Source organism: Cyprinodon tularosa, unplaced genomic scaffold (assembly GCF_016077235.1).
Source record: "Cyprinodon tularosa strain WSP-4 unplaced genomic scaffold, ASM1607723v1 ctg275, whole genome shotgun sequence".
NCBI lineage: Eukaryota > Metazoa > Chordata > Actinopteri > Cyprinodontiformes > Cyprinodontidae > Cyprinodon > Cyprinodon tularosa.
In genome coordinates, this window is record NW_024038980.1 from 928,162 (window position 1) to 955,423 (window position 27,262).

At 37.4% G+C, this 27,262-nt stretch overlaps 3 protein-coding genes across 3 annotated transcripts in view; all 3 read right to left on the reverse strand.

Annotated features, from left to right (window-relative positions):
• Positions 1-5,155, reverse strand: part of LOC119786590 (transforming acidic coiled-coil-containing protein 1-like) — a 32,510-nt gene extending 27,355 nt beyond the window's left edge. Inside the window, exon 1 of the mRNA XM_038290052.1 lies at positions 4,935-5,155. Coding sequence (XP_038145980.1) covers positions 4,935-4,999 — 65 coding nt within the window. The 5' untranslated portion in view covers positions 5,000-5,155. The remainder of the gene's footprint in view (positions 1-4,934) is intronic.
• A 5,507-nt stretch (positions 5,156-10,662) lies between these two features.
• LOC119786573 (phospholipase DDHD2-like) lies at positions 10,663-23,451 on the reverse strand. Its single transcript, XM_038290035.1, has 16 exons — positions 23,445-23,451; positions 22,591-22,784; positions 22,366-22,455; positions 20,033-20,153; positions 19,856-19,945; positions 19,627-19,768; positions 19,297-19,505; positions 19,153-19,211; positions 18,939-19,058; positions 17,568-17,663; positions 17,228-17,395; positions 16,624-16,779; positions 16,400-16,502; positions 16,151-16,312; positions 12,011-12,179; positions 10,663-11,916 (listed from the first exon to the last, which is right to left on the reverse strand). The coding sequence occupies exons 1-16, from the start codon at positions 23,449-23,451 to the stop codon at positions 11,835-11,837; spliced, it is 1,968 nt and encodes a 655-aa protein (XP_038145963.1). The 3' UTR covers positions 10,663-11,834.
• A 773-nt stretch (positions 23,452-24,224) lies between these two features.
• On the reverse strand, positions 24,225-27,091 carry LOC119786574 (phospholipase DDHD2-like). The gene is made up of 2 exons (XM_038290036.1): positions 26,454-27,091; positions 24,225-24,431 (listed from the first exon to the last, which is right to left on the reverse strand). The coding sequence occupies exons 1-2, from the start codon at positions 26,571-26,573 to the stop codon at positions 24,225-24,227; spliced, it is 327 nt and encodes a 108-aa protein (XP_038145964.1). The 5' UTR covers positions 26,574-27,091.
• Between the last annotated feature and the right edge of the window lie 171 nt (positions 27,092-27,262).

The window sequence follows — 27,262 nt, forward strand, 5'->3', positions numbered from 1 at the left end:
AACTACAGGGAGAAAAAACGAGGCCTTTAGACTATGCTACCTATTTAGCAACACAGAGTGATGTGAGGAGAGAAACTGTGCAAGATGCATGTGGGGAAAAAACTGACTTTAAACAGACAGACTTTCTGTTATCACCAGAGAAACAGTGAGGAGTCAGAGCTGCGCTAACCTATGAAAACAGCCTTTACTGAACGGAGAAACTGGTACAGCAGATCTTCCCATATTAGGGGAATTACAGCACAGATGTCTCATCTTCTGTGGAGAATGCTTAAATGATCTGCATTCAGTCCAGAAAATCAGCAAGGAGACTCAGTGGAACCAGGACATTTTCAGTGCTACAGTACAGCTAAAACACTGACATTGACAAAAAACAAGGAGGGAGAATGAGGAGACAGGAGGAGGGCTTAACCCCATCAGAGACGTGGACAGAAACTGGCTGAGTTATTGTTCGTGGTTATGAATGAGGCTAAAGAGCAGACAGTTCCCACGCAACAGAGTATGAACATTAGTGGGACGAAGACCCACCCCCCACTGTTCTACTTCATATTTAATCTACTTTTAACACCGCTTCATTTAGACAACAAGCCAAAAGAACGTATACCTGTTTTGGAATGCAATAACAGGAAGCAATTAAAACTTCACAACAATGAGCTTCAAATTGTCCTTCAGCATATCTGGTGGTTAATTAACAGCTTAATCAAGTGCATCTTAATGTATTTTCTACCAAGAAAGGAGAAAAACCACGCAGTCACAAATTAAAGTCACATATTCCATTTCAAAAACACCAGAGTTATATTTTGCAGATTGCCAGGCTATTTTTGGTCTGTCTGAATTACAATACTAGTAAATGGGCTACAATTTTAATAAATATCTTGAATTAAATACATATGGTGAAAAGCCTCTCAACCTCATAAGGTAAATACTCAAAAAAGACAGGAATTTACAAAGCGTATATTAAATAGCAATGACTTAGAATTTTCTATACAGACCATGAAATATCGAGACTTGTCTGGATTAGGGTATCTATTGAAATTTAGAAATCTCAAACCTTTAAGACTGCATTAAAGAACCCTACAACTATGTATTCAGTCTTTTTTTTTTTTTATGAAAACCTTTTTTTAAGAAGCAACTTTTGCGTTTTTGAAATATCCAAACTAAAATGTCACCCCATAAAATTGTATATGCAGTCTCTGAACTGCCTTTAGAAAAAAATCTTATGTAGATCAGCAGCAGGCTCCTTGAATTTGTGATTAAGATCAATTTCATGCTTAAAAATCTATTATTCATTAAGAATGTCTCAGTAAATTCCCTTTTACCCATTCCCTAAACTACAAGCAAAATAAAAAAATCTACACCAAAACAGTACTACCCACAAAATGTCTAGATTTTTATAGGCCTTATGGTCAGCATATACAGGTGCTGGTCAAAAAATTAGAATATCATGAAAAAGTAGATTGATTTCAGTAATTCCATTTAAAAAGTGAAACTTGTATATTATATTCATACATTACATACAAACTCATATATTTCAGATGTTTATTTTGTTTAATTTTGATGATTACAAATGACAACAAATGAAAATCTCAAATTCATCATATCAGAAAATTAGAATATTACTGAAGACCAATAAAAACAAAGGATTTATAGAAATGTTGGCCAACTGAAAAGTATGAACATGAAAAGTATGAGCATGTACAGCACTCAGTATTTAGTTGGGCCTCCTTTGGCCTGTATTACTGCAGCAATGCGGCGTGGCATGGAGTCGATCAGTCTGTGGCACTGCTCAGGTGTTATGATAGCCCAGGTTGCTCTAATAGTGGCTTTTAGCTCTTCTGAATTGTTGGGTCTGGTGTATTGCATCTTCTTCTTCACAATACCCCATAGATTTTCTATGGGGTTAAGGTCAGGAGAGTTTGCTGGCCAATTAAGAACAGGGATACCATGGTCCTTCAACCAGGTACTGGTAGCTTTGGCACTGTGTGCAGGTGCCAAGTCCTGTTGGAAAATGAAATCTGCATCTCCAAAAAGTTGGTCAGCTGCAGGAAGCATGAAGTGCTCTAAAACTTCCTGGTATGTGGCTGCGTTGACCCTGGACCTCAGAAAACACAATGGACCAACACCAGCAGATGACATGGCACCCCAAACCATCACTGACTGTGGAAACTTTACACTGGACTTCAAGCAACGTGGATGAAGTGCCTCTCTTCTTTTCCTCCAGACTCTGGGACCTTGATTTCCAAAGGAAATGCAAAATTTACTTTCATCAGAGAACATGACTTTGGACCACTCACCAGCAGTCCAGTCCTGTTTCTCTTTAGCCCAGGCAAGACGCTTCTGACGCTGTCTGTGGTTCAAGAGTGGCTTGACACAAGGAATGCGACAGCAGAAACCCATGTCTTTCATACGTCTGTGTGTGGTGGTTCTTGAAGCACTCACTCCAGCTGCAGTCCACTCTTTGTGAATCTCCCCCACATTTTTGAATGGGTTTTGTTTCACAATCCTCTCCTGGGTGCGGTTATCTCTCTTGCTTGTACACTTTTTTCGACCACATCTTTTCCTTCCCTTCGCCTCTCTATTAATGTGCTTGGACACTGAGCTCTGTGAACAGCCAGCCTCTTTAGCGATGACCTTTTGTGTCTTGCCCTCCTTGTGCAAGGTGTCGATGGTCGTCTTTTGGACAACTGTCAAGTCAGCAGTCTTCCCCATGATTGTGTAGCCTATAGAACTAGACTGAAAGACCATTTAAAGGCTTTTGCAGGTGGTTTGAGTTAATTAGCTGATTAGAGTGTGGCACCAGGGGCCATCAATTTTGAACCTTTTCACAATATTCTAATTTTCTGATATGATGAATTTGAGATTTTCATTTGTTGTCATTTGTAATCATCAAAATTAAACAAAATAAACATCTGAAATATATGAGTTTGTATGTAATGTATGAATATAATATACAAGTTTCACTTTTTAAATGGAATTACTGAAATCAATCTACTTTTTCATGATATTCTAATTTTATGACCAGCACCTGTACGTCATCCATTATAATGATAATTACATTATAATGGCAATAACATCCAGAGACCTCCATATGCTCTTAATTGATTGTACAATATTCTAGAATAGTAGCAGCTTGTCTAAACACTATGAAGGAAGCTTTAAGCAAGTCTCAACATGCTTTTCTGTAAACCATTGGTGTCCTCCACAGTGAGTGTGCCTTGAGGCTCTTGTAGATAAGATTGTTTGTTACTTTCAATGACCATCTGAGCCTGCTAATTCCAGGTCTTTCTGAACCTCTTGTCTGATTGCCCATGGCCAGATCATTCTCCTGATTTCCCAGGCAGATGTTTCTCTTTCTTTTACCCGTAATGACAAGCTTCTTTTGTAATACCTGGGAAATAAGATAATAGTCCATCATTAGGACTAACCAGTTGATATTAATATGCACTCATATGGAGCAGGATTGCTTTAAATCATCATATACTTCGGCTGATTCATGTCATTTTGCTTCATTTTCTAGTGTTCTGCATCATTCTGTTCTACACATTTTAATGGACTTAACTATCACCACTTTGTGTGCTTGAATTAGGTAATTATATCTGGTGTAGATAATAGCCTAGTAAAAAATACATTCATGCACAAAGACATGACATTTTCAACTCTAGTTTTCAGCGTTTTATTTTTATCACTGAATAGCTCACAATGCAGGTCAGTTTCCTTCCAGCTGAGCGATAGTGTGAATGTTCTGGGTTTCTGGAGAACAGCACAACTACTACTGCTCCAGTTAAACGAAGGATGATGAAGCCGGCTAAAATTAGTCCATAAGCAGCAATTTTTTTACATTATTGTTTTTTTTCTGGCTGTAAAGATTTGCCTACAGGGAAGACCCCAACCCCCACCTGACCTAACATAAGCAGAGATGAATGCAGATGATTCAGACCTTTATTTTAAAAAAAGGTTGCTTCAGCTTTTGAGCTTTTCAGTTGTACCAGTCTCCTAAACATCCTACCAAGGTTTTTCACATCTTAAAACTCTTGTCCTTCCTGATAAGAAACTATTGAGAAAATGAAAAAAAAAAAAAAAAAAGCATCTAAATATAGCCCAGCTCAGACTTTCATGTGAATTGAGGGAAAAAATTCACTGCATGGGGCTTCTGGGAGCTTTTAATGATAACCATCAATGGAAAGACATTTACTAAGAGGATTAGCAGGAAAAAACATAAATGTTTATGCTCTGATAGACGCCTCAGGATCTTTCACTTTTATAATCTCTTATAACAACATTACACATAAAATAAACAATGCCTTGTAGATACTCCTGCTAAAATCAGGTCATGTATGCATAATTAACAGTGGGGTTTACACAACATAAAAAAAAATATTTAGCTGCAACATTTTGGCTGAAAAGTGCAAGAATTTTGATCCTGAGTCTCTCTTTACAAAATGTTCCAAGCACTCTCCTGTAGCTTTAGCATCTCCACCGTTGAGAGTAATATCACATCTGAGCATTTAGGGCATTTATAGTATATCCTAGATCATCAATATGGAAAAATTGCATGACATTACAACTACCATACCCTATCAAACAATGCATCAATTCAGGTGTGACATTGCACATGCTTATATTACTATGACAGCAGTGATTCAGCACATTATACAGCTTGTAAGTAATAAAATCCCTCCAATCAAAAACATTTCAGCAACCAAACCTTGCTTCCACTCCTCAGACTTGCCCTCTGATTCCCCTCAGATTTGAATAGCTAAGCCGTATTAAAATCAGTGATCAGCTGACACTGTAAACACAGAGGTATGATGACTAATTTGCCTTCAGTGAAAGTACCCAGATACTTGTCTTCCAATTATATTGCTTTCAGTCACCTTCCCCTCAAACACAAGCTTACAGGGTATTTCAAACAGGTTTAAAAACAGGTCTCATCTTACATGCTTTTCTTCTTCCCAGAAGAGCTGACTGATGCTCTCCTTTGCTGACTAAGGGAGCCCCCCATAGCAACAGCAGAGAGTGTGTTTGTCTCCAAGATGTTAAAAATATCCTCTTCTTTCAAGGTTCACTGTTGCATCAGTTCAACAACCTTTATCAGCATCACATCTCTATGATACGCTGCCAACCATAACTAACCTAGCAGCCTGTCCTCGTCTCAAAACATTCTCTGCAAGATCAGAAGGAGTGCTACACGTGACCCACTCTGGTGACAATCCCGCCTCCTCGCTCTACTTCACAGCCCATAATCTTCCTCTCTTCCAAGCGCACTAAGCAGGTTACAGTCTTTTGTCAGAGTGATATCCCCCGATTGGAAATTAACTAGAGGTTCCGAATTGAAAAGAAGGATAAACCAGATAAAATGTCCACAAAGTGTGTGTTTCTTCGGTTAGTTTGTGGCAGGCTTAAGAGTCATCACCCCAAAAATATTTTTTCAATTGTCCTTTACTTTGTCCCAACCATCTAGCTTATTGTATGTTCCCTTGCTCCAACAGAAAATCTTCCCTGCAGCATTATAGTGCACCTACCATGTTTCTTGAAGGGGATGGAGTCTTTTTGGATATAGAGCAAAACATTTTTCTTTTTTCTTTTTTTAAGTGTCATCTGATAAAAACTTTTACAAGTTTGCTCTAGCCCCTACAAGGCTTGTAGAAACCTGCAATTGGGGCAACTAATGGCTTTCCTTTAAAAATTTGGAAAGCTATTTATCATCTTCCTTCCACTAAGAAATTCCTACTAAATTTATGTTGGTCCATCACATAAAATCTAAACAAAAGTGTGTCTGTAAGAAGCAGAATAAAAACACAAGGCAAGATCTATAAAATCATTCAAAACAAAAATCTGAGATCCCAACACATTATAGAAAAGTTAAATGGAAAACCACTAAAGCCAGTCCAATACTCTCTATAACTGTAGACACAAAATGTATTGTTTTCTTGAAAACAAAGAGGCTTTTGGGGAAATAAATAACTCATCCAAGCTGTTTAAAGGTGACCCAGAAAAAGATGTTGAGAGCAGTTTAGCAAATAAAAATCAAATCAATTCAATTTATCTATATAGCGCCAATCCACAACATGTCATCTCAAGGCACTTTACAAATCAACCAGATCATACTGTCAAATTGATTCAAAGTTTTCTAAAGAAAACCAGCTGATTGCATTGACTCTAATTGACTGATGACTGATTTCAATATAAGTTAATCAATATTTAAGAAAATCTGGGCAAGAAATTATGTAAGTACTTTAATCTACCACATGTACAACTTGAATTAACTTTTTAGAGTTAAACATATTGATATGAAAATGTTACTCTCTGGTGGACTTATACCCTTTGAGTTTTTTTGGAGACAGTATTCTAGGTAAACCATTTGGACAGTAACACTACTGTGGTACAGTTAAATTCTGGCAAGTAAAGCTCACAATGGTAATGTACTGAAATGTGAGTGTTTCACAATCACCAAAATGTGAACCTAAAATAAAATATCTGAAGAAAGATTTTTAGACAAATCTGATCAGTGGTATTAGTGTAACAATGGTGATCAGAACAGGGGCCTGTTTCAGAAAGGAGGTTAAGTGAAAACTCTGAGTTTGTTAACCCTGAAATGAGGGAAACTCTGGGTTTTCTGTTTCAGAAAGGGAGGTAAGTTAAACCTGAGAAAGCAGAGTAAGTCAAGCTCGTTTCTGAAAGAGAGGTAACTAGAGACTGACACGGGAGTGGATTTTCACTCCTGTCCCGTCCCACTCCCACAGAAAAAAATGGTGTCCCGTCCCGATCCCGGGCCAGAGTAGAAATCTAAATCCTGTCCCGTCCCACTCCTGGTGAAATTACTCCCACTCCCATCCCGCTCCCATTCAGAATGACTCCCGCTCCTGCAGCACCCCCATTCTTGTTGTTTTTGAGCGCGGGTGAAAAACTCAGAGCGGAAGTTACTATTGGTTTGCTCCCGCTCCCGTCTGCTCCCGTTAATGTTTAATCCTGTACCGTCCCAATCCCGTGATCGTTACTAATACTGACTCCCATCCCACGGGAATCCCGTGACCCATGGGATTCCCGAAAAAATGTCAGTCTCTAGAGGTAACTTATACTCAGAGTCAGTTACCATGGCAATTTACTCTGTGAACCTAACCTGGTCGGGAGCAGGTTTTCTTCAGAAAATCCAGAGTTTATTTTGGTCTCCTCCCCTTTTTTAAAGAGGAAGTGGTGTTTAAACACCTCATTGATTCTTTGGGGACATACAGTATTCATTGCACACATTTCAGTCACGTAGAGTGCATCAAAGGGAATGAAATGGCATGTCCTTTTATGGATGATCCTGTTTGTAAAGCCAGGTAGCTACTCTACTCCCATGATGTGCTCAAGTCTTACCTGCTTGAAGTATGTTTTTATATTTCAATTTCAGCTGCTGCCATGTTCTTTTGATGCCTGCAGGATTGCACCTATCCATGAAAACTAAATTAGGTTTAATAAAATACTGTTCTTCCAGTTTCACCTCTGATATTATAACAGTTGGGTAAGTTACTCTAAAATAGTTCTTAATTACTAACTACAAATTTTATCTTCAACAAGTCTAATTAGATTAATGTAATAATTACTGTCTCTAGAAAGTATTGGTCTACTTACTAATTTGTTTTACTTACTTATTAATTACTTTCTAAATCCCAAATCAACCTCAACCACTTGAACAATACAAGGAGAGACAAGAAACTGCACTTCTAATGCTTTCAAATAAACAATATTCAATTGCATGAATTAATCTTAAATTGACCAAAGTGTGTAACTAGAGGGAGAAAGTTCAAATCAAAATATACCTTTTAAAAATTTGATATTAAATCCACTATTTTTTTATAGTCTTTAATTTAATTACAGTATTTATATGACTTAAAGCTGCAGTCTGTAACATTGAGGAGAGAGCAGACTTCAACTGAAAATTTGAAGAAAAACAGGTTTCACACCACTCCCCCACCCTCTCTGCTTCACTGCTTCACTCAAGCTCCACCCCTCTCACAGCATCTGCGCGGCTAGGGGGGGGGCGGAAGGGGGGGGGGGGGGGGGGGGGGGGGCGGGATTCAGCGTGTGTGAGCTGTGATTGACACTCCATCAGACGCTCCTCTGGCTGTGATTGGTTGTTTTGACTCGTCCCGAATTATTCTTTCCAGATTGAAATACAGGCAGTAGGCGATACCAATTGAAGCAGTTTTTTTCACAGGTTACATATCACATGTACTGCTGTCTGGGCATAGGGACAGTTTTAGCCAATATGACAAAAAAGTGATTTTTAAAAACTTACAGACTTCAGCTTTAAGTAACTTTATTCATTACACCCAACACTGTATAAAAGTAATTAAAATGTAAACTTACGCATTGACTCTAGCAGCTATTTTCACCCAAGCTAACTCTCTCTCCTTCGCCGCTGCAGCCGTGTTGCTTTTTTTTTAAATACATGTTCAAATTCTGCATATGCTTGCATAAGCACATCCAGTTCTGCTGGTGAGAAATATGCACACCTTTTTTTGTCTGACGCTGTTGCCATGGTGACTCGTAATATCTGTGCTCCATTGAGTTGATTGAACTAACTCATTTCAGCTGTTCAGAAAAACTCAGAGTTTCCAATCTCAGGATAAGTCAACTCAGAGTTCAAGTTTTAACTCAGAGTTGGTTAAACTTCCTTATTGAAACAGGCCCCAGGAGCGCAATATCTTTACTTCGATGCTTTAGTGTTTTAACAACACTTCCAGAGATTGCTGATGTGATGGATCCAATGGCTGCTGAATTTAGACACAGTGTTTCCAGAATAAGTCATCTTCAGAAGGGGCAAGTAATTCAAGCTGGAGGTTTTACTCTGATTTTCCAATTCTGCTTTGTGTGTATTTACATAAAAATAAAAATCTCCTCAAACTCTGTCACTAACTAGATTTGACTTGTTCTTATTTTTTCAGTTTTATTTTCATTTTAGTGGTTGTATCATTGAAAAACTATATAATTTATATAATTATAAAACTATCATAAACCACAGGCGTGGGCAGATTTGAAAATAAAATGTGAAAAAAATATTTATATTTAAACACGTCATATATATATTTAAACACTTTGGAGATAATAAAATATATATATATGTTTATATGTTGCCAAACATATTCAGATTCAAATCAGGTTTATAAAGCCTTGCAAAGCCTTTTATTCTGATTCCCAGGCTGCCCCAGTAATTTAACCTTTAAATTAAATGAGGAATAGTTGAAACCTGAGTCAGGCAGTGGGATCCATGTCCAGGACAAACCAGCCTTTGACAACTACAGAGGAGCTTTTTTTCCTCCTACAGATCTGAATCACATGAAACTCTGAAAATTAGAGGGTCCACATTTTTGGGTGACTTGTGAGTATTTTCTATGAGTGATTCAGGCTCATTTTTGTGCCACTAATACTCAGAAACTTCGCATCCTGTATCTTTCATACTGTCTTTTGCGTGAAAAATGTTTTCTTCCTATGGTTTTAAAATTCATACGTTTATGTTGCATTCATGCAGCGTTTTAAGGGGAGAACACAAAACAAAAATACACATCTAAATGTTTGCACTGTGACTTGCCTGACGGTTCTCCAAACTCCTGACATCTCACCAGCTGCGAGCGATGAGATCCGCTTCACTACGCATGCGCCGGGGTTTATCAAAAAGCGTCATTGGATTACATATAAAAAAGCAAAGGCATAAATATCGGTAAGCAGAGACTGCAGTTGCTTAGGGGCCAGTTAGGCTGCAATGACGAGCCAAATTATACATCTTAAATGTTCTTCTTACAGCGGCGCTGAAATGCAGTGGAAGCAACCAGAGCCACCTTCCTACAACTCATGGGTCCAAATTGTAAGGGAATTATACCAAATGAAAAAGATAACATACTCGTTAAGACTCCAAAAAGACCTTTTCAGCCAACGCCGGGGTCCTGTGAAAGATTTAGTCAAGTAAACAAGTTTCACAACTCAATTTTTATTTTATTTTTTTCTAGATTATGTTACATAGACCTGCGATGAGGTGAATTCTTGTGCTAGGTTTGTATGATGAAGCTGAGACCACAATTATAATGCTGAAACTGTAAATTGTCATGCTGGGACGGTTAATCTATGGTAAAATTTCACACTGTAAAAAACTGTTGTCATTTTATGTTGTGTGTTTGCTCTGTTTTAAAATCAATAAAATGTAAAAAAAAAAAAAAAAAAAAAATTTATAGCTATTTAATTAGTATTAATGCGTGATTTCAATAACTCAGAATTTTCATTCTTCTTTCAGGCTTTGCATATGTTTACAGGGCAAGAAGAACCAACCCTTGAGAAAAACTCATACACCAGAACTTAAATAATATTTTTATTATGAGACATAAGCCGTGTAACCACATTCATTAAGGGGTTTGTTTAGAGAGGAATGCACCTTTTTGGCTTGAATCAAAGACTGGAGTGCTACAATAGAGGTCATGGAAACTAGGATCAATTTAAAGGAGTTAAACTTTGCTGTAATTGATGTGACTGACATTTACGGAGACAATGGCGAGAGTGGAAGGATATTGTTGACTGAGAACACTACAGGGTTGGTGCAGGGCTGTGGTTTCCATAACAAAGCATTAAAAAAATTCCTAATTTATATTACTATAAAAGATCTATTCTGGGATTCTTTTTTTCAACAAGGCGATACCTGTAATTCCCTTTAAAATAAAGCGACAACGGAAGTTAACATTTTGCTTTCTAAATAATAAAATATATAAAAATTGTTTTATAGTTTGTTGCCTAAAAAGAACTGAAATCATGGACTTAAATATGCAGAGAATCTCTAAACAAACACAAATGCATGCGGTACAGACAGGAAAGATAATTTATACATGAGGACAAAGGATGACAGAGAAATGGGCCTATTTTGGGTATTTCACACACACAAACACACATTTTATGTATAGAGTGCTGGTAGGGATAAAAAAGTGTTTCTGTCTTTGGTGACGTATTGATGAAGAAGGTCAAATCTATAAATACTTTGTAGTAAATACAAAAAAGATATGTTGCATACATACAAACCTAATGAAAAGACAATCCTGCTGCCTCTTAAAAAGCCAACTTTTCCCATGGCATCAACTCATTATTTGGATTGATACGACAGGTGCATGAATAATTAAATACAAATGTAATCAAACAACATAACACAATATGTTGAATTAAAGGAAATGAGGGAAGCTCACATAACTATATAACTGAAGTACAAGTGTGGCAGCTTTTTGTTTAAAGCCTTTTTATTACAAAAGGAAAATAAATAGCTGCCAAAAATAATACTTGTAACAGAAATCAAAACCCTCACCTGTTTCTTTTGGGACAATAGCTTATGTCTGTCAATATATGCTACAACATTAAATAAAGGTGAAGTTTAAAAAAAACTAACCTTTTTTTCTTCTAACTTGAAATATATGGCAGCTGAAAACTAATTACCCTCTTATACATTGTGCGTTTAATAATTATAATCATAACCTTTCATGACGTCATGTTTACTATGAAAGTGCCAAGAAATGATAACATCTCATCAAAAAGGTGCTTCGATGCGGGTCTTCAGGAAATATTAGAACCCAACTCAAACATTTGGATTGTAGAAATGGCTGAAGAGCCAACATTTCCAAAATCATGCTTTGACAAACACATAAACCAAGACTACCTGGATGCACCAAACCAACCAGGCAGCAGTTGGAAAAAAAAAAAAAAAAAAAAAAAACAGACAGTAAGGCATTCTGGAGAGGATTGTCTGTTTAGTTTCTGTCTCCATCAGTTTTCCTTCACTTCCAGATAACGGATAAAGAAAGCATAAATACATTCACACTAATTTGTTACTGCTGTGGCTGTTCGAAAGCAACACCAAGCTTGTCGTAAATCTCCTTCAGCAGCAGTAGAGCCGTGTCCTCAGATTCCCTAAAGGAGAAAAAGATCCTTTCTTTTAGTGATATTTTTTAAATAACAAAAAGAAGATTCAAGTAAAGATTTATTTAATTTATTAGACACTTACCAGTAACAGAGGTGAGACTGGATGGCAAACAAGTATTCATTGAAGCTCTCAATAGGTTTTTCCTGGAGCACATAGTCAATCCTGCGTCCCCCGTTCAGCATCCCCATTTCTATCTCAGGCTGATCAGTCTGCTCTGCTGACCCTGAACATTCAGCTTCTGTGTAGATCCCTGCAGCAAAAGAGGTTTTACATGCAGGCATCAACACTTTACAGGCCTATTGTATAGGATAATACAGATAACACTTGGGTAAGCGGGGGAAAAAAGACTGCTGTCTACACCTATTAAGGTTCAAAAGAAAATCTCTTCAAGAAAATAAAAATAAAAACTTGTTATTATTGCACAATCTATTTCTGAGATCAGTGTCTGAATTATTTCTGTTTTAGAGCTATCAATGATGATTTTAGTCTGTTAGATGCCTCAGAATAATATTTTATATTTTCTTCAGCAATATACTCTAATGTTACAAATATAACTTATACACTTGAGACATAACATTTGTGTAGATGTGGAACTAAAAACATGATACCGTATTCAAATGTTTCTAAATAAGTAGTTGAGTCTCATTTGCAAGCTATTTTTGTAGCAAAAAAGGAATATATTAAAGGCTTTTATTGTCCATCATTATTGTGCAACTTGAAGATCCCATATAAGTTTTAGATGGTACACAAGGAAAGAAAGTATAACCATTGACTTACAGCATCAAAGCAAAACTTCCTCCATGTTCAGGAAGGTATGTTTTAAACTGTTAATCATCTAAACTCAGATTTGTCATTGATTATCTGTTATTCTCTTTTAAAAACTTAGTCTATTTGTTGGAAAGCAGATGTTTTTGGGTGAGAGTTTTCTGTCCCAGTCGTTTATCTTCCATCTCCTATCAGTGAGCTAAAAAATAAAATGGAGGCTGGAAATTGTGTCTCTACAAAAACAATGCATGAAACAGCTCAGCTCTGTCCGCTATCTAATCTCCAGAGAATCGTATGAGTCACTCCTTTTATCCTACCGACCTTTGTACATGAGGGAATATAACGATCCAACAAGCTTTAGATTTACAACACACTAGCTAATTAGTGTTCTTTAAGCATCAGAGAAGCAACTGTGACTACAATAATAAAAGGCCTCTAAAGCATTATATGGTCAGAGAGAGAAGTTTAAATACTTAAATCTTGCCTCTAATTCAGAATAACTAATAAGCTACTAGGGTTCCTACATTCGGTTGCTCCCATATTCAGGGGGCGCCACAGAAAATCATTAGGACTTGTTTACAGACTTGGCAAAGCTTTACACCTGATTCCCTTCCTTAAAAACCTAGGATTTGAACCTGGGTCTCTTGCATTACAGTAAAAGACTTTAACCTTAAAAGATGGGGACAAATTGGAAAGGAATGAAAGTAATGTAGAGAAAAGTCTCTGTAAATTCTCAAAATGGCAATAATTAACTGATTATGCTTTATCTTTTAAATAGCCAAATATTATTTCTAACATTTTTATCAGTATTTTTTTTTTTTAACTGACCAAATCCATAGGGGTATTTTTATTTAATTTTATTTTTTTGCTATTTACCACCTTTTAGGGTAACAAGTGGTTTTTAAACTGGATCTAAAATGCTAAAAATAACCTTATATGTTAGTGTTTGTTACGTTTAGGATTTTTTTTCTTTTTCCACAAAAAAAGAAGGTACTAAAGTCCACAAATGATGTAACAGATGTTGAAACATTTGGTCAAAGTAGTTCACACACAATAAAAATAGTGAAATCAGCGTTCATTTTAAAAATCAAAAATTCAATTTTTGACTTTCTGTTGCGTCATAAATCACAGGACCTAGGAATGATGAGATCTTCAATTGTTCTGGAAGGTTCAAGATTTATAGTTAGGAATTGATGTGTAACTACATTGCTTCTGGGAAAAGTCTGGAGTTTTCGATGAAAACAATGTGTTGGAAAGCTACACTAGAAATGTGCAGCCTAGAGCAGGGCTCTCAAACTGCTCTGCTACTTTCCTCCACTTCAACTTCCCTGAATCAAATAAATAGGTCATTACTAGGGTTGTAAAAGCATTGTTTTATTCAGGTGTGTTCGACCAGGGAAACATTGAGATTCCTGCACAAGAGCAACCAGAGCTGAAGAGCAGACAAGTGACATGAAAAGAGCAGACAAGACTCTGGATCAAGCCTACCTGAGCGGGGTATCATTTATTTTTAGACCAGATTAGTTTATTTGAAACAGGCCATGTGTTTTTTTTTTTTAATTAGCAACTAAAAGCAAGCAACATGATAAAAAAAATAACAATCATCAACCCCAAACAGGAACAGTATGTTAAATTGTCATAATGTATAAATTTATCTTCGCTGAGTTTGAACATTGCTTTGACTGAGCTTGTTTCAACTTCTACTCTTTTACTTTTGGAGATAAATCGGAGATGATTCACTGATCCATGTCATTATAAAACACCCTAAGCTTAAGAAACAGTAACCTTATACAGTTAAATTGTTGATTCAGCAGGAATAAGCACGCCACCCATGTGATGGGACAAACTGTAAAAGTTGTGAATCATGTGGAGTCATTATTTATTGAATTACCGTCTTAGTGAAAAATTAAGTTCTACATAAAAGCTTGGTAATAAGCTATTCATTTGATTCAGGTGTTCAGCTCTGGGCTATTCTACAAGAGGTTAAAACTGGATAAAATATTGTTTAACCATTGTTGAGGCAAAAAGTTACTGCCAGCTGTTAACTGGAGGATGAGCATCCTTAAAGATCACAAAGAACCTCCCCTAAAATAGTTATTACCTCTAGAAAAGGGCACAAAAAGTTGTACAATAACTAAACTAAAAATGCACATATGTTGTGTAGAATCACTGTTCTGTAGGAGACCATAACAACAAGAAAGAAAACATTTTAAGAGATTATATAAAAGGTTTGTAATATTGATGATGATTATTTTGAGAAGCCAATTGTGAATGTAAAGTTTAAAGTATTTACTCATTAACAATGAGGAATATCATGTTGCATAGTCTGTAAGAACCCCTTACAATCTAATAGACTTAGTTGACCTTCAGAGTGTGCATAATACACATACACATTTATGGTTTTCCCATCTATTTAATACAATCCAACCACACAGGTAGAGACTTGTAAACCCTATATTAACAGGTGAATATTCAACTTTCACACCTCATGAAACATATTATGCAAATAATAAGCAACGACAAAGCTTCCAGGGACGACAACAGGAAGAAAAAGTGACTGTCTTTTTTTCCACAGAATTGCAAACCCTGATTTTCATCTAATGAGCTAACAGTTTGTCCACATTAATATAAATGTGCACCGTGTAATTAAAAAACATGGGTAAGATTGTGAAGTCACACCACCAGCTAAATAACATTAAATAAAAACCACAGAACTCACATAAAAATGTGCTCTAGGCCAGACGTGTCAGTGGTTTGTTGGGTTAGTGGGAATGAATTCAGCCAATGAGAACTTACAGGTGGTAAGGCATGAAACAGCCTAAAGGGGATTTCAGTAAATTAAATCTTCAGTTAAAATGACAACTTGTTTAGCAGGTGGTAAAGTCATGGGGCATGAGGGAGGGGAGCACATACGCAGCGAGAGCCTGTGGCGATGATGAAGATCATTACGCAAGAGTCATCCTCTGTAAGCGTGCCAAGGTAAATCATTGTAGATTTAATTTTCAATTAAGCTTTATCTTCCCATATCTAACAGACTAACACAATGCCATAGTGTTAATTAGATTTTTGGTTCAAAAAACGATTATTATTGCTTGTCCTTATTAATCAGACTCTGATTAAAGTGAGAAAGTGGAAGTCAGATGAATTATCATACATAATTCATTAATAATCCTGACTTAACTTTTAGCTAATGCTTCTGAATGGTCTTTGGTCACTCCAGTATTATAGTCCCTAGATTTATAAGTTTGTCTTCTCTATTAGTAGTAGTTTCTGCTGAGATTTTAAAGTCATGAGGCGGCGAAAATAAAGCAAAATAAAACTAAAAACAGTGCAGCATGCATAGGAATAAGAAGGATGTAACGGCAGTGGGTTGGACACCATTTTGTGCATGTCAACTCTCAGAGAAAGACCCCAAAGATAAACTAAGTCAAATCCAGTGAGTATTTTTTTCACTACCTTGTTCTTCCTGTGGGGTTGTGTCATTCGTAGTTTCTCGCTCATCCACTGGGGGCAGTGCTGCAACTGGTAGTCTGGTGAAGGACAGCCAAGCTGTCCGCAATGATCCCAAAACATTGTTCTTTAAATCCATACTCATTCTGGTTAAGCTGTCTTTCAATTCTACAACAGAATAGGAATTAAGCATTAATATCAAATATTTTCTTCCCACTGTACAACTGAACAAACAGAAAAAATCTACGATCCTACCAAGATGCATCCTCTTTCGGCCTTTGTGGTGGGGTATAAGCATTGGCTCCAGATCCACCTCCGAAACAATCATGGGCTCGATCCGATAGGCAACTGGGTCGTACTAAAGAGGAATTCAAACAGTCAAAGATGAGTGCATTTCATAAGATCACAAACAACAGAACACAGTGAAGGAAGGCAGAATCTGAGATCAAATCAATCCTGAAAAGAAACCCGATACTCACTGGATGGTAGATGTTATAAAAACTCTTGCAGGTTGGGAATGAGTAGTTTGGATCAATGCGTTTCAGTCCTCGTACAGTCAGGAACATTCCGATCGGAGAACCAAAAGCAAAGAACGTCTGAGGGTAAAACGCCAGCTGAGGGTAATCGACGGACACCTGGGTTTGTTGGATGGACGGATAGGAAATGAGAGCTGCAGTGAGAAGTTAGCTAAAGTCAAATTTTAAAAATAATTGCACGTCATTTAGAGCAGATGTGGATTCTTATCTTCTTCATTTACATTGGTGAATGAAGAGATGGCCACCCATGCAGAGTTGATACAAATGTGTGAACACAAATACAAGATTGTTTTTTTCTCAAGCCTTCACTTCAATGTAGTGGCCAGAACTGCACTTTATACAAAGGAAACATCAAGTCAAACACATCAAGACACCAAGCCTGAAGAGAAAGTGGTCACCATGTGAGACACACCTGTCCCTTGGCTATGCCTCCTTTGGGCTTTCCAGGCAAGCAAGGAAAAGGAAAAGAGCAGGAACGGTGACGCAACGAAGCTCACCTGCACCCCCCCATAAGCAATTATACACTGTCTGTGAGCCTGTGTTGTACCTGTCCGATGCCAACATCGAAGTATTCATAGTCCACAGCGCTGGTGATAGAAGGCTCTCTGTGGAAGAGGGGTTGCTGTGCTTCTGGTCCTGAGGGCTGGTTACCCTCACTGGTCACTTGAGGTGGAGCAGACTCAGAGGTCTGATTCCCCGCTGCTGCCTTACAGTCCTATTTATGATATATAAAGAAAACATCATCAGATTTATCAAATAATGGCAAAAACAGAGGAGTATACAGTGTTTTATACACTATACTTGTTTCCTCAAGATATTGGTTAAACAGGGTTGAATCTTAAAAAAAAGAGAAAAATACTAAACCCTGAATTTAATTCATGTCTGACCTGTGGAAGCCTCTTCTTTTTGATGTAGTGTAAAATCTTCTTTCGAGGTCCGAGAGGAATTCCTAAATCTCTAAGATCACTGTCTTGGCAGAGAGCCTACAAGAGAAACACATTTGTTTCACTTTGTACAATCTTTATCTCTCAGATCTATATTTACAGTTGTATTGTGCATATGTGGAAAAGATTTTCATTCAAAAACAGTCAGATTTGTTTCCACTGTATTCCATGCAATCCAAACATCTATCACAACCTGACAATGAGTGAAAAGAAAAAGGAAACTAAAAAACTGATTATTTGCTCACATGCAGTACTGCGACTGCACAACTACAGGCACCGCAGGCATGGATGGACTGGGAATCCAGGGATGTTGGCCATTCTCATTCATTACTCATACAGGTTAAACATCTTGTTATCTCAAGAAATCAATAACTGTTCTTGTGATAACGAGATAATTATCTTGTTATCTCCAGAAAACAATTAATGGTTTAACCATGATAAAGATAGTTGTGTCATTATCTCGAGAAGGCAAAGGAAAAAAAAAATGTTGAGCACGACCATTCTCGGCTTCCGTATCTCAGAAAATTAGAACATTGTGAAAAAGTTAAAAATTGGAAATTCATGGTGGCACCCCATCAGCTAGTTAGCACCTTTAAAAGTTATCTGCACCACTAAATACCTTTTAAGTCTGGGTTAGTAGAATATATAATCATAAAGAATTTTTTACCAATTGTTGAGTGTGTAGAAATGGATTTAGTATTAAATAATCCACCATTTGTCTTTATTAATCTTATGTTAATAGTCTACATCTAGTATCTAAATCTATAATCTAAGATAACCAAAAATATGTCAGTTTATTTACAAAAACTTTTGTGAAGTACCTATTATTTTGAATTAGAACTAAAATTAATTTGAAATGTTTCATTATAATCTGCATTTTATGCATTTGTGTTAGATCACCTTTTACTTTCATTCTCAAGAGTAATGTGTATTTAGAACGTGTATTTACAGTGGTTCTGTAAAATCTTCAGAGGTTGTCAGAGAACCAACAATAAATATAGGGAACACAGCAGGAAAATCAGGTAACAGAACAACTGATGCTAAAATCTGACCTGAACGGAAGAGCAAGGAAAATAAATTATGATAGGTTATGTATAAAGTGTGCCAAAATGTGTTTAACTTTCTATTGGAACCCGTTTTTTGTTGAGAGACATGTTGAAATCCATAAACCCGAACCCTTTCTATATATTCACTCAGGCATAAATGTGGTTAGTCAACCAAATCTAAGTAAACACAATGATCTCTGTAATTATAATGAGTCAAAACAAGGAAATGTTGTAGGCAAATTTTTTTGCTAGACGCTATGCTTATTACCAGTGCTTCCATGTCGACATTTTCTGCCAGGAGTGTTCCCAGGTACTGTTGGAGGCCCAGTTTTGTCAGAGTCTGCTCCAATGTATCGCTGTTAAAAGAAGACTGTTCACCCGAAGATACCTTAAAAAAAAGAAAAGGCTTCAACTGTGAATATGCTTTTCAAAATAAAATATATGATACAATGATGTGGTTAACAGAAAAGGCAAAGTCCTACTCTTCCTGGTTTGGATCCATCCTTCTGATTGGTTAGCAGGTCGAACAGAATCAGAGAACCTGAGTAACACAAGACAAGATGAACCTAAGTTTCCAGCTTTTACCTGCTGGTTAATGTTTCTGAATCTGCATTTGAAAGACTAACCCAAGCTATGTCCTACTACTGAAACTGCTCCATGGAACTCAGGGTGTCTCTGCTTAAACAGGGCATACAGCCGGTTAATTTCTGAGGCCACTGTGTCCACTATGGTCTGGCAGTAGGTGGGGCTGTTGTAGAAAAATAAGTCCAGCAGAGTATCATTGGTGAAATGCCTGAGGCGGCTGATGCTAGGTAGAGTGATCCTCTGGATGTCCCTGAAATTTGGGGAAGGAAGGAGAAAATACAAACAAGAACAGAAAAGTTTATTTTGCAGCTTAGTGGAATAAAAACTGTTATATTTTTTTCCCCCCATTTTTTTGTCTTATCTATACGTACTCATCCACACCGGTGGCGTCACCATGCAGAGCACTGTGCCAGTTGACGGGAAGGAATTCAACTCGACCGACATGGCCTTCCTGCTGAGAACGCTTGTAGTGGGTGGCCAGGAGCGACAGCGAAACACTCCTGAAGTCATTTACTGAAGATTTGTAAAAAAAAATTAAATGGAGTCATTAATGCACATCTCACCAAAAAAACGGAAGTGCGATCAAATGCGCTAACTCACCACACTGTATAATGGATCTAAAGCGTAAATCACATGCAGGACCAATGCCGTGGACCATGAAGACCAAGTGATCCACTTTCTCCGGTTCACCTGAAAACAAAATGACATAATTAGAGAAGATCCTTCATACCAAGCTTATACTCCATTATGATCTGGCAGAACAGAACACATGCTTACCATCTGGTATTTCTACAAAGATATTTTCTACCCCCCTCTTGACTGTGCGAGGCCGTGTCTGCTCTGACGGAGAGGACACCCAATCATCCTGCATTCCAAATGGCTGATAATGCATTATCAGCTAAGAAAGAAAGAAACAAAAAAACTGTTTTGAGGATCGACCCCTGCAGCCTATTTAGGAATCTTTTGTTGCCATTGCTCAAAGCATTTAACACTTCTTTGTGGGTTATTTTTGGTGTGTTCCACTCCTCATTTCCAGCTGTGATATGTCCAGGGACTTTCCATTTCATAATTAGCATCCATTCCTTTTTGGGTTTATTGACCTGTTAGGAGTCTGTTTCAATGTTGCAGAGTCCAGTTCCGCTTCAATTATATACACTTCTCTAAAAATAAAGGGAACACTGCTACATCTGAATGAAAGAAATATTATCTTTAATTACTTTATTCTTTACAAAGCTGAATGTGCTGAGAACAAAATCAGACAAAGTTCATCAATGTAAATTAAATTTATTAATCATTTGGTGAATGCAAATGGAGACCTGAATTTGGAGCCACCCGCAAAATTAAAGTGGAAAAACACACTGCAGGCTGATCCAAGTTTTATGTAATATCCTTAAAACAGATCAAGATGAGGCTCAGTATGGTGTGTGGCCTTCAAGTGCCTGTATGAACTCCCTAAAATGCCTGGAAATAATCCTGATGAGGTGGCAGAGGGTTTCCTGAGGGGACTTTCTTCTAGACCTTGACTAAAGCATCCACCAACTCCTGGACAGACTGTGGTACAATATAACATTGGTGGAATGATCGTGACATGATGTTCAAGCTGTGCTCAATCGGAGTCAGGTCTGGGGAACGGGTGGCCCAGTCCATAGCTTCAAGGTCTTCATCTTGCAGGAACTGCTGACACACTCCAGCTACATGAGTTCTAGCTTTGTCCTGCATTAGGAGGAACCCAGGGCCAACCGCACCAGCATATTGTCTCACAAGGGGTGTGAGAATCACATCTCGGTACCTAATGGCAGTTATGCTACCTCTGGCGAGCACATAATGGACTGCGTGGCCCTCCAAAGAAATGCCACCTCACAAAATGCTCTTTTGTGGCCAGCTGGAGGCCATTTTGCGGGGCTCTGGCAGTGCTCCTCCTGTTCCTCCTACAGCCTCCTCCGCACCTCCTAATTTACTGGCCTGTCTCCTGGTAGTTCCTCCTGCCTCTAGACACTACGCCAACAGACACAGCAAACCTTCTTGCCATAGCTCGCGTTGATGTACCATCCTGGATGAGCTGCACTACCTGAACCACTTCTGTGGGTTGCAGAGTTCGTCTCATGCTACCACGTGTGTGAAAACACCACCAAAATTCAAAAGTGACCATAACATCAACCAGAAAGCTTCATGGTTGGTATGAGATTCTCTCTCTGTGACGCTGCATTTGTTTTTTTGTAAAATGTGTCTTCTGTTCTGGTGTCCAAATAATTAAACTTTAGACTGATCTTTCCAAAAATAATTATTGCAGAACTAAACTATCTGCCAATCTTAAGTCTTTATTGTTTTTCATAAAGAGTAACAGTTTCTTCCTTGGACATGTCCCATTAGAAATAAACTTAGGTGGAAACGTTCTGGTTGTACAGGCTTACACTTTCACATTACTAATAAAACTTCACAGTTTTTTATATAATTTTGTTTTTATCATTTTGTTTTTTTTTTACTCTCAGTATTGATAAAAGTCATAATAAACACCCATGTGTCCAACATGTTAATAAAAAAAACACAGGCATATAGCAATAAGCAGTACATCATAGGATCATAATTACATCCCTACGAGGTGTAGCATGAAACCTCTGTGACTGAGGAGTAGCGAGCCAGAAGAACACAAGTTGAGGTTTGGAAAAGCAGAGGAAGGATTGGTTTTCTAAGCTGAAAACCACAGCAGCAGTATGTGAGCACTTTGGATTCCATCTGAGTGAGTGCGATGAATCGCTTAACTTGTGCTTGTATGTCGGATTTGCTAATAAAAAGCAGCCATTAAACACAGCAAAACAACAAACACATATCTGAACCTATACCATAAACATCAGCAAATTGCCGGCAAATATATATATGAGAAATGGAGCTGTTTCAGTCTACCTGACAGTCAGTAATCTGTGGAGCATACAGTCAGAAACAAAATACAAAAATGCTAAATTGTGCAAAATCACAGACAGTGTAGCTTGTGAAGCTCAAAACAGATGCTGCTCTTTAGCATCACTGAGAATCAGGCATTTTGAAAATTGTTGCAAACAGATAATCCTATGCAGAATCTTTCTCGTGAACAGAGGTTCAGGAGCAAACCTCACCTTAGGGTTGTGCAAGATGACAGTCTCTCCAGTGGGAAAGTCTAGTTTCTTTTTCCATTCATCTAAGGTCACTGCTATCATATAGGCTTCCTGTAAAAAACACAGCAAAGTGGAGAATGATTATAGGTGGAGAGAAATTATAGGTATGACAGCAGCAAAAGTCAGGAAGTAAATCAAGTTTGTAGGAAAGATGTATATAAAAGCTAAGAATACATTTCAGGCTACCTCCAGACTTTGGCTGAATTCCTCAGAGTAAGGCAGGAATCTTGTGTCCTTATCTCCTTTGTAAAACCAGGTACAGCGGCGAACCTCTGCAGGAGCTTGATCCCAATAGACAGCATAGAGCTTCCTCTCCTTGACGTGTACATCATAGCGCTCGCCTTCCACGGCGACCACCACATCCTCCCCCTTTTCTCTCACTGCAAAACAATAGGAAATTAGCTTATGTGGGATAATGTTAACATTTCTTACAAAAGGTTAAAAAATAAGTATTTAGGTGATTTTTGTATGTTAATAAATATGTTAAATAATGGTCAAAAGAAAAAAAAACAATTTAATTGAATATTTAGAACAGCAGCATAATTGTACAACAGGAACTGAATCTACATAACAGAATAGCTCCATACTTAATTCTACTGCATACCCCTCAGTTAGTAAATAACTACTATATAGTCTCTAAAGTCGTTTTCATATTACAATTAAATTGGAAAAATTGTGCTTTGTAAGATAAATTCACTCAAACACTGTTCTTAATTATGAGTAACATCTGTTTGTTTTAAATTTTAGACTGGAAAAACCAGAGTGAAATCCCAAGCCAACTTAGGGATTGTATAATATAGAATGCATTTTAATCACTGAATAAATTTTTCAAAGTAAATTAAAAACTTTAAAATACTGTAAAAACCTCAGACATGGCAGATTTTGGGCTCATCAGGAGCCATAATTCGTGTGGTCACAATTTCACCGTGTGTTCGTAATCCATAAATCCACCTGATATATTTTATTTTTAGAAAGCATGTGATAAATATATGTATAGGAAAAATATGTCATATCTGTTCACATATAACATATGTAACCACCTGTCATTGTCAGATTTTTTTGGAGAGCATATTTGCATTATAAACACAAAAAGCGCTAACTTTTTATAATAAACTTTGCATAACTATTATATAGGTTGACATTCAGATATTTTGAAAAATAATTATTTCCTTTACAGGGAAACGGATGGGAAATATGGGAAATGACTGATTTTAAAGTTAATGTTCTGTATTTTTTTCTTACATTTTAATTAGTAAAAACATCAGCTTTTATCTCTCATATTAGCTTAATGGGAAACCTTAAAGTTCCCCAAAAGCACACCGTAGTGATAGTTGGGATTCCTCACTGCACTGTTTTAGTTTTGCATTTCAAAACTGAACAGATCTAACATAGAAGTCCTTATTTTGGTTTCACTGATAAACATCAGCCTGTGCTGAGCTTAAAACACTCCTAAATTATTGTGTTCACATACATGCCAAACTGAAAGGGGCCAATATATGTATCCGAAATGCTGTTTTTTTTAGTGGCAAATGAAATTAAATTTAAAGCTGAAATAGAAATGATTTGAAAATCTAAAAATAGGTATGTTAAACTGCTGATACAGGATTTTGTCCAAACAAGTAGCGAAAAATGCCTTAAAGCGTTGGGGGATGGGTGTCAAATGGACTTTAAGTCAAGGATCATAGTACTGCTTTTTGGCTTATACTTTCAAGAGTAATATGCTCACAACAAAGGAAAAAAAACTCTAGTCTTACTCTACTGCTCTAGCATAACTCAACTTTAAACAGCTCATAGTATTTATATTAAACAATCTAAGATAACTATTTGTTCTTACCAGCATTGCAAACGTTTTCTAGTTTGTCAGAGTCCTCTCTGCTGAAGGGATGCCAGGAAGTGCAGTCATCTGCCCGGCGGCAGAAGAACCAGTGAGGCTGCACCTCTTGGTATGGAGGTGGAACCGATTCCATGTCAAGCATCTCAAAAGAGGATGTAGAGGAAGGAGAAGCTTCATCCAAAACAGGAGAAACCTAAAGAAACAAAACAATATGAATAAAATCTAAAAACTTTATCTCCTCCTGATGTTAGATATAAACCACAACTATGAAATTAAAACAAATACCTCCTACCGATGGTTATTTTGTGTCTCCCCTTTTACGGAGCGGCTCACTGATCAACACTGCAGTTACTTCCATGAGAACAGCCCGAACATTATCAGCAACCTCCAACTAAAATCGTCAGACCATTACATAAAGCAAAGGGCAGTCAGGAAACAAAAGATCAGACCACCTCTGGGTCAATGAACAAAGCCTTGTTGTATTTTTCCCTCGTCTACAAGCTTCGTCTTGTCTGTTCTGCCGACTCGAACATAGACACAGCTTGTAAACAATCTAATTCCACTGAACTTCTTAGGGCTACAAAACAATACAACCAGTAATACAGCTTCTCTTTCAGCATGCTGAAATACCAGAGCCTGCCACAGTTTGACACCACAAACACCCACTTTATGTAATTGCCAAATCATTCAAGCAGTCTGCACCTTTCCAATATTCTTAGTGAAGTTTGTGCACAAAGCTGGTGTGTACCCCTGTAATTACATGGAGAAACTGAAATGTAAATGGGAAACACTTCCTGAAAAACACAGCGCGTTCACTCCTTGATTGCTTGCACATTATTTATGAGCGCTACAAATCCAAGTAAAATGTTTTGAACTGCTGGAAAACAACAAAAAAAAACTCTTACAAAACTCCCACACAGAAGCAAAAAAATACTCGTTTTCGAAAGAATTAACAAAGATTAAATCTTAAATAGAGCACTATCCAGGGTTTTACACATAGACTAAAACAGGAACCTGTATTAACATGTATTAAAAGACCTAAAATCTTTAGGCTTACTCTTGCCACTGTATTCTTTACTGCAATGTCAAAGAAGATGCGGAAGTCATCAGACAGATATTCCAAAGCAAAACAAAGTTTTATGCAAATGGGAGATGGAGCTCGATTTGTCAGATCAAAGACACGTGAGCAATATAGGGTGACACCCTCTGGGTTTTAGGACACATAAGGGCTCTGAAATGCTTCAAAGGATTTGGTGTTAATTCCTTCACAAATCTTGCAATACTGAAACCATGGGGTGCTGCCTCCATTTAAAAATGTTTAAGACCTCCAGGTACTCATCTGTACAATTAGCAGAATGCTTTGAAATACCCTTTTTTTAGTACCATGCCTCTCTATGTCTTTAAAACATTTGCTGACACCTGTTTATTTCAGACATTACTAATATAAAGTGCAGCAGTGATCATAATCAAAGAAAGCAGTTTAAAATAATGGTGCAAAAGGGAATTAATATGAAAAAGTTCAGAGCAGCGCAAAAAGAAATATGGTGGAGACGCAGTGGAATATTGAGTTGTGTCCTATTCAAAAGGATTATAACAGGTCAACAATGTTGGTAGTGCAAAATAATGTTGCAAGTGTGATGCAGAGTCTAGTTTAGAGTTCAACAGTAAAGGAGACAGAGAGGTTGCATTTTTTTCCAAGGAAAAACATAATGTGCTTGCCACATTAAAGTGTAATAAATCGTGTTGGTAGCTTAATTATCTGGGGTCTAGGTTTATATGAACTAAAACATTTTTTTTTTCCCGAAAGCCACATCGTTATTGCAAAACTCACCAGTATTATCACTTATTGCTTGTTTACCTAATCTCCTGCAACTTTAAGAAGATGTGCTGTGCAAAACATTTCTTGACTGAAACCTTGCAATGTTTGTAGGATTAAAAAAACCTTAAGTCAAAAAGTGGTTCTGAGGATGAGACTGGGTAGTGACAAATAACCACATGGGCTGCAATAGTGTTTTCATCTCTGATTAAATGCATTTTGTTTCTCTTAACTTCCATTATTTTCATTGGTTAAGTAACTTTACACAACATACACACACGCACATCTTTTGAAAGTTAAACAGCCTTAAATTGATGCACCATGCTAAGTATAAGAGACCAGAAAAAAGATGTTGTACTGCTTGCATTTTTACATAAAATCCCAAATTTGCTGCCTCACCTGTGTTTCAGGAGTGTTGCATGTTGCAGCAGTTTGAAGCGGGTTGTCAAGCAGGTCCTTGGTGTTGTTGTCTGGGGCAGCCTCAGAAAGACCCCCTCCTTCACCCTGACTGGATGACATCAGCCCGACCCTCAGCTCTTACCTGAGGGGTGGAGCAGAGTCACAAGACCTGGAGCAGCCAGATGCACATCAATAGGTAAACAGATAACTTCTTAATAACCTGTTATCGTGAATAAAACAGAATAACATTTAAAAAAAACAAGACAGATTAACAAAGACTAACACCTTACTTAGAGCTTTAACGCCGGGTGTTAACCTTTTATCTTTAGGTTTAAAGCCTCCTTAATTACTTTCCCCAGAGTGCATTAAAATGCTAAATGCAAACAGTCAGGTTTCCGTGAGAACGAGGTTTTTAAACGAGTGTCGACATATAAAAACTGGAAATTCTGGAAGTAACCAAAACGGCGATCTTATTTCGACTGGTACTTCACAGTTGGTTAATGTTAAATGACTCGGGGAAAAAACATCACTGACATAACGTTCAGGCCAAGGGTTGCTAGCTGAGTAACGGGCTAAACTAAAGTTGGGCTCTTTTAATGTAGAATATGTATGTAACATGTCGACCTTAGTATATTTAAAAGAAAACTTATAAAACTCACCATCACCTCGTCATAAAGAGAAAAAATATATATAACGGTTTGCATATGTGTTGTATGTGTGCGGTATAGCTCGCTGTAGCTAACCCTGCTAGCCAAGGACAGCCTCCTGTCAACTCAGCTGCGGCCAAGACGGATTTAGGGGCCGTCGGA

Bases quoted from the DNA above. Each gene is read 5' to 3' on its own strand.
- LOC119786573 (XM_038290035.1), bottom strand. The intron at 19,506-19,626 runs GTACGTATAGAT...CCCAAATTTCAG, and splicing joins GACGCCACCGGTGTGGATGA to GGACATCCAGAGGATCACTC. The intron at 17,396-17,567 runs GTCAGACATGAA...TATCATAAATAG, and splicing joins AAAAGAAGAGGCTTCCACAG to GACTGTAAGGCAGCAGCGGG.
- LOC119786574 (XM_038290036.1), bottom strand. From the start codon at position 26,573: ATGTCATCCAGTCAGGGTGAAGGAGGGGGTCTTTCTGAGGCTGCCCCA. The intron at 24,432-26,453 runs GTGAGGCAGCAA...TTGTTTCTTTAG, and splicing joins GCAACACTCCTGAAACACAG to GTTTCTCCTGTTTTGGATGA.